The sequence below is a fragment of the Acipenser ruthenus genome, chromosome 8 (genome assembly GCF_902713425.1).
Source record: "Acipenser ruthenus chromosome 8, fAciRut3.2 maternal haplotype, whole genome shotgun sequence".
NCBI lineage: Eukaryota > Metazoa > Chordata > Actinopteri > Acipenseriformes > Acipenseridae > Acipenser > Acipenser ruthenus.
The window spans coordinates 39,760,161-39,767,102 of NC_081196.1; the positions used below are offsets into that span (position 1 = coordinate 39,760,161).

General features: G+C 37.5%; 1 protein-coding gene across 1 annotated transcript in view; it reads left to right on the plus strand.

Moving 5' to 3' along the window:
• Positions 1-6,672, plus strand: part of scml2 (Scm polycomb group protein like 2) — a 62,356-nt gene extending 55,684 nt beyond the window's left edge. Inside the window, exons 12-15 of the mRNA XM_034010438.3 lie at positions 401-526; positions 1,626-1,913; positions 3,490-3,653; positions 4,524-6,672. Of these exons, the coding sequence (XP_033866329.3) occupies positions 401-526; positions 1,626-1,913; positions 3,490-3,653; positions 4,524-4,649 (704 nt within the window). The 3' untranslated portion in view covers positions 4,650-6,672. The remainder of the gene's footprint in view (positions 1-400; positions 527-1,625; positions 1,914-3,489; positions 3,654-4,523) is intronic.
• The last annotated feature ends 270 nt before the right edge of the window (positions 6,673-6,942 follow it).

Consider the following 6,942-nt stretch of genomic DNA (forward strand, 5'->3'; position numbering starts at 1 on the left):
CCCCTTTATAATTTGGTGTGGAGTAGTGGTTAGGGCTCTGGACTCTTGACCGGAGGGTTGTGGGTTCAATCCCCAGTGGGGGACACTGCTGTTGTACCCTTGAGCAAGGTACTTTACCTAGATTGCTCCAGTAAAAACCCAACTGTATAAATGGGTAATTGTATGTAAAAATAATGTGATATCTGTATAATGTGAAATAATGTATAATGTGATATCTTGTAACAATTGTAAGTCGCCCTGGATAAGGGCGTCTGCTAAGAAATAAATAATAATAATAATAATAATATAATTCTGTTTAACAGCAGAGTCAGTTAGCTGGTTTCAGTGGCATTTGTTCTTATGCTGTCCACTAAGAGTCACCTAAATGATTGGCAATTGTCATTGTTCCTTGACTTCGCAGTAAAAGAGGAGATGTCAGAAGCCTTAACAATAAACAGGGGAACCAAACGTTTCTCCAAAGACTCGCCGCCCTACACTGCTGCACTCTCGCCAAAGCTCCCAAGGACAGAGGCTCACCCTTCAGAAGGTAATACACTTGGCTAGACATGCATCAATACCTGGCCCATGAGCCCATGTATTGAGTCAGTTTAGAGATGATGTATTAAAGGCTTCGTTAATTACATTATTATTGTGTTTCTGTTTTACCCTCCGCAGCTCAAGATGGTTCTGTACATGTATTATGGGGTTCATGTCAAGGCTTTGTGTGGTATTGTTTGTTCAATGCCTTCCATAAATAGTGGTTGTGTCATCCAAACGCAAGCACACCCGAATGAAGGGAGTGTCTCTGATGGAGATTGCATCGCCTGTTTTTAATCACAGAAAATGTTCCTTCCCCAAGCGGCCAATAGTTGTGCTGTAAAGAATGAGCATTTTCAAAGTCCTTTGCCTCCATCCATTGGAACATGTTTGGAAATCTGCAGTAATTACCCAAGATGTCCAAGTGTTTTCAGGCTATCAAGGACAGTGGAGGATCAACTCGATATAAGCTTTTTCTATAATACCTAGAATTTAATACAGTGTTAATACCTATGCACCTTTGGTTACTTCAGCTTGCCATTCACAGCACATCCTTGAAAGCACTTTCTCTTACGCAGTAATTTAATTAAGGACAGAGCATTAATCAAGCCACACACACACAGGAGATAGTGCAGTTATTATTATATTATATTATGTTAGGTGAGTCGATTCAGAACTGTTGATGAAGTCAACATTAGTAATGAGTAGAGATGCAATCGGCAACTGATTTCCTAATCAAATATCAGACAGGTAATAATCTGCAATGCATTGAGAACACTTACTGTATGCAAAAGCAAGAAGCTAAATAATTGTGTACACTCTTGACAAAATACTGAAAACATGTTTGTGTATATTATTAAACATAGTAATATAACTTATGAATTAAAAATGCATTATCATTGAAAAGCAAGAAGACATGCTATTTTTAAAGTAGATTCTAACCCTTTCTCATCACAAAAGAAATGCAAAGATTTAGTTTACCGACATGCAAGTGAAATGTGAGGCTCCAAATTGGACCAGGGCAGTTAATTGAATAATCATTGTTTTATTGAGGCCCAGGCGATTTGTAATCGATTGATTGTTGCAACTCTATTGCTCTCTGTGTTTAGCAGAGACATTGCTGCATGATGAGAACGGGCTGCTGAAGGAGCATCGCTTTTCTGAAGAGTCCATGGATTCCGCCTCCAACTCCATGAACCCCCGCTCTCCGGCCCTGAGAAACCCGGCTGAGTACCGGCCCCAGGGCAGCTCACCCTGCTACCGCAGCTCTCATCTGCCTGTGGGCGCCGCCTCCAGCTCCGCCCCCACCCCGCCCCTCCGCAGGATCTCGAATCCTGCGGGGGGCAGCGCCAACTGTCATGAGGTCAACATCAGCCGCATGCAGAGGAGAGTGGAAGGTATGGACTGAGCTCCACAATCAATATACTTCAGTAATGTATCTCTTTATATTTAGTGTAAACAGATGTAAGCAGCATTAGAGTATATTGACTCAGCATGACCAGTTGAAAGCAGCACTACCAGCTTTACTACCAGACTTGATCAGTGCCGGTCTATTCTTAAATTCCAACTAGTATTTGGAGCTTTTCTATCTTGGGAAACAATAGATTTTAAATATTTCTAGTTAGTGTTGCTTTTATGCTGCAGTGTTGTTTTATTTCCATTGCAATGCGTGCTTTTGGACATATAATGACATTTATGTATTGAGAATTGCTTTCTTTGTGCTTTTCTCAGTGCTGAATACTCTTCTAATTAAACATTTACATTCTCTGGATGTTTTTGTTGTAGGCAGTTAGACCTGAACAGAGATTTAAGTGTTGTATGCACTAACTTTTAATATTTCCAGTGTAGCCAATATTGATTCTTACCGCTATGAAGTTAAAAATAGCAACGTATTGGCTACTCTCATGGCTGAATATACACTTTAAAAGAGTTGCTGTCCCAGAGCAATCACTATCAGTGAGAACGGAATTAAACACCTCCAGATGGCACAAGGCCCTTGACATTTTTCAAATAGGTCTGCTTCCATAGATACTTTTGTTTAAATAAGGTCCTGCAGCAGTGCAGTATCTTAGAAACTACAAATTGCTTGATGTTTGTATGCAATAACCCTCACCTTGCTATCAGTGGATTTTTAAATTGATCAGGTATTGCATGAAGTCACAAAGCAATGAAACTATAAACAGCAGTTGTTTCTAAGTTTAGGGGGGTTATCAGACCATTTTAGAATTGCAAAGGGCAATTTCCAGTGTTTAAACTTGATAGAAAATCCCAAGCATACCTTTTTCATACAACTGTTACTTGGGTTTGTTTAGTAGAAATGTTCAACTAATCTCCAGTTCACTGTCCAGTTAGACATCTAATCTGGTTAATGTGGTCGCTTCATTACTACTAAAAAACGAACAGAGAAGGAATGCAAATCCAACATTCAGAAGCTATCTGTCCTTGAAACACTGAAATTACAATGTTTGACCAAAAGGTTGCAGCAAACAATAAGTAGACTGATTCATATAATAATTAAAAGTCAACAAAATCATTCCCCCCACGCCCATAACAATGGCCACTGTGTCTTGAGGATGGCTGCTTTTCTAAATTTCAATTTTTATGTTTTCAGTGTCAAGATTGTGGATTGTTTGTACCTCTACCGTGCATTCCACATCCTCCGAAAGCTCTGTATTTGGATTACAATTCTGAAAAGTAGTTTTAGCTCTGGAGACAAAGGCTTCCTTGTCTGTCTTGGCAATAAGTCACTCCTGAAAAAGCTTGCTCCTGCAAATAGCAGTAGGAAGTTATAAATTATATTGTAGCTCTGCTACATCTCATGAAGCTGTAGTGCTAACATTTGTCAGAAAACACTGCTATTTTCAACATGTTTTTTAGGCAATATAGTTGAGACAATCAGGCATTTTTAATAGTTATATACATGTTACTAGCTGGACGGTTGGGTTCTGTGTAACGATGGCGTATTTTGTGCAGCTGCTAGTTCCACGACAGGTCCTGATCTTCAGCTGACTGACAGAGAGACCCCCAGAGTGCCCAACAAGAACCCCTCGGTCTGGTCTATAGACGAGGTGATGCAGTTTGTGAGAGACGCAGACCCCCAGGCCCTGGCTCCACACGCAGAGCTCTTCAGAAAACATGTGAGTCCCCTTCACGTTGCATTCACACTGATTCAGTGCTTTGGTGATTATTTTCAGAGACCCGTTTGGGAATTCATTCATTCTGAACTCAGAATTGATGGAACTTCAATCTGAGCTTTGCTCAGTGAATACCGTATTACCATTGTAACCAGTTTCAATCACAAAATATAGTGATTTGTCCAATTCAGTCAGTCACTATGCAGTTATGCAATTTTCAGGTCCTCTCAAATATTTTTTGATCGATTTTAAATATTTGAAGTGCTTTCACAATTTGAAGACTTCAAGATCATTTTTCTTGAATCAATAAATTCATGTTGTGTTGTTGCAAATGTGAACAATGAAGTACAGTGCAATAGAACTGATTCAGTATAAAAACAGTATTGGGACAGATACAGGGAAGAGTACTGCGCTCATGCAGAAATTGAGGCACTTTGTGGAGCTGCAAACTTTGTGCTTCAGTCAGTGCTCCAGATCCTACATGTCAAATGGTTTCCGTTTTAGTCTGGCATGTTTACACAGACCAGGCGGAGTTACAAGGTACTGTATCAACTCATGCCAATGATTACAATTATTACTGTACATTACATTCATTTGTGATAGGTTGACAACAAATTGATGAGACATCATTAAATGGCAAACCTTTTGTAGGAATTTGGATTGTATGTATTTTTACAAACCAAAAGCAACACTTTTCCATCCAAGGTTCGTTGCTAAGTCAGTGAAGAACAGTATTTTTACTTTCACGTAAACAAAACACGAGTGAAAATGTTGATATACCTCATGAACTTTGTTTTTCATGGTACCCAGCACCTGTATTAAAAATGAAACTGCATGCCCAGATGTGAAGAATTCATGTTCTCGTCTTCACAGGAAATCGATGGGAAGGCTTTGATGTTGCTGAGGAGCGATATGATAATGAAATACATGGGATTGAAGTTGGGCCCGGCTCTCAAGCTCTGCTACCACATTGAAAGGCTGAAACAAAACAAGTACTAGCAGCTTAATGCTGAGGTATTTCCACAGATGACTGCCTATCAAGTTCTTCTAAACCAACATAAAAATCAATCAATGATGGACTCAGCTTTACCATTCTGACCCTCCTTGCAAGAAAAACAAAAAGCAAAACGACACTAGCGCTGTGTCACAAAGGGATGTGTGTCAATACAGTAAGCAAACACAACAAAGCAAGATACTGAACTCTGGCACTGTCTCACGTTTAACTATGAAGAACCTTTGTGAGCCATTATTTATATTGCAGAGACCACAGTACCTATGTTTAAAACAAACATACAAAAAAGTTTCTCATCTGCACAAAAAAAGAAAAAAAATGAATCTTTTTCATGTTATATTAGTATCAGTTCAGCTGAATCCCAAAGGATAAGTCTGTCTTGTGTTTACATTGCATAAATGTTTGATTTTATGTGATTCTTACAAGAGAATTGAGTGTGACCCACACGGATGGATCCTTTTCTGCGCAGACAGGATTGCTTGCGTGATTCTACCACACATGGCAAGACAATGACTATTGACATTTTATTGAATTTAATGTTTGGAAAATGACTGGAGTTTTTTGTGTTTGTTTTATTTGACAAAGATGACAGGTCACATATTGTATAATACCTTAAAACTGCTATTTCATTTTGTTTAAAAATATTTCTATGTCCTGTAGTTTGCATAGTTAGCTATGCACAAAAAAAACAAATATTAGATACAAAATTTGTTGTGTTTTAACAAGTCAGTTTATTTGACTGTATTCAGATGTAAATACCAAACCTCTACGTAGCTGAACATAATTTAAAGATAAGCAGATAAAGGCTTGTTTATGCAGCTGTTTTCACAAAAGTATCAATAATAAAAAGTGTCAATAATATGGTTCAAGCTGTTTGCATTGCCAAAACCCCCGTTATCTGAGACAGTTTCCGCCTCTTAATGCTCCATCGATTTACACTCCTTATGCAAAAACTAAACCCCCTATGCACTTTATCCTGTCAAACCCCCCCCCCCCCCCCCTCCCCCTTATGTCCTTATCTCTCTCCAACCTGCAGATTTCTTTGACCTGGTCTAATCAGAAGGGCTGTCATTGAAATAAAACAATTATGAACTAAGGTTTGCAATACATAAACCCCACACTTGCTCCAACTTTTTTTATTTATTGAAACAGACCGTGTTAAACAGCCGTATGAATAGGGCTTGTGGTTTTTTTGTGTGTGTGTTTTTTTTAAAATATTTTGTTCTTAAAGAAATACATTTTAAGGATATCAGATTTGTTTTAATGTCCATGTACTGGTGCTAAATCTTTTGTGCTATATCATTTTTTAGTTCATGCCCCCACCCTCACTTTAAGCTGTGATAGCTTTGGTAGTATCCTTTTACTGTCTCAGCCTGTGACTGTAGAAATTCCAGTTTCTATTACCAAGCCTTGTTTTTGTTATGGGTTCAATCATAAACTTCAGGGACAAGAATGTACATTTTTTGTAGAAAAAATATTTCAAAGTAACCCTTTAATTGTAAGAAAAAAATAAAATGCTATTCTAGAGAATTGGAACAAGTCATTTAAAAATGTGGTAAAGATTTCTTACTGCCTTTTTACACAGAGATGCTTTTAGTTTAAAAAGTAAAATCGATTACTTAAAGCTACATGACAAATTGCCTTGCTTAATTTTATTATTCCTCAGGTTTAAGTAGATCTTGATTAGTAGAGAAGAATTTGTATTTGATTTTTTGTTGGAACGTAATCGGATCTTCTAAATGCAACTACATTCTGTTGACCCGTCAACTTTATTGTGAAGATTTTACTGTTTTATTGTGCCATATGTTTTATATATATGTATATATATATGTATCATGTTTTATATGCATCATTATTAACTGCAAATACTGGAATAACTGTTGTATTATAGATCTGGTACAGGCTTACATTCTTGTCTAAAAAGATTTGTCAAAATAATGAAAATATTTTGTCTCGGTTCACATCATGTATTTTTATAAAAAAAAATAAATGGTGGCTGTTCCTTGTATATTTCCTGGGTCTGTACCTTCTAATATTTTAATTGTTGCACCTTACTAAATTTCATAAGTACCTCGGCAATGTTTACCTCCTACCACAGTAAAGGGGTTGCGTCGTGAATCAAATATTGATCAAGGAATTAGTTTGACACTCCACTGCAGTGACCCATAAAAAACAGATTAAATGTTATTTTCCAGTACTGTATATAAAAACACACACATATTACTGCAGAACTTTTTATTTTCTTCTATCATGTAACTCATCCCGCTGAATTGAAAAGGA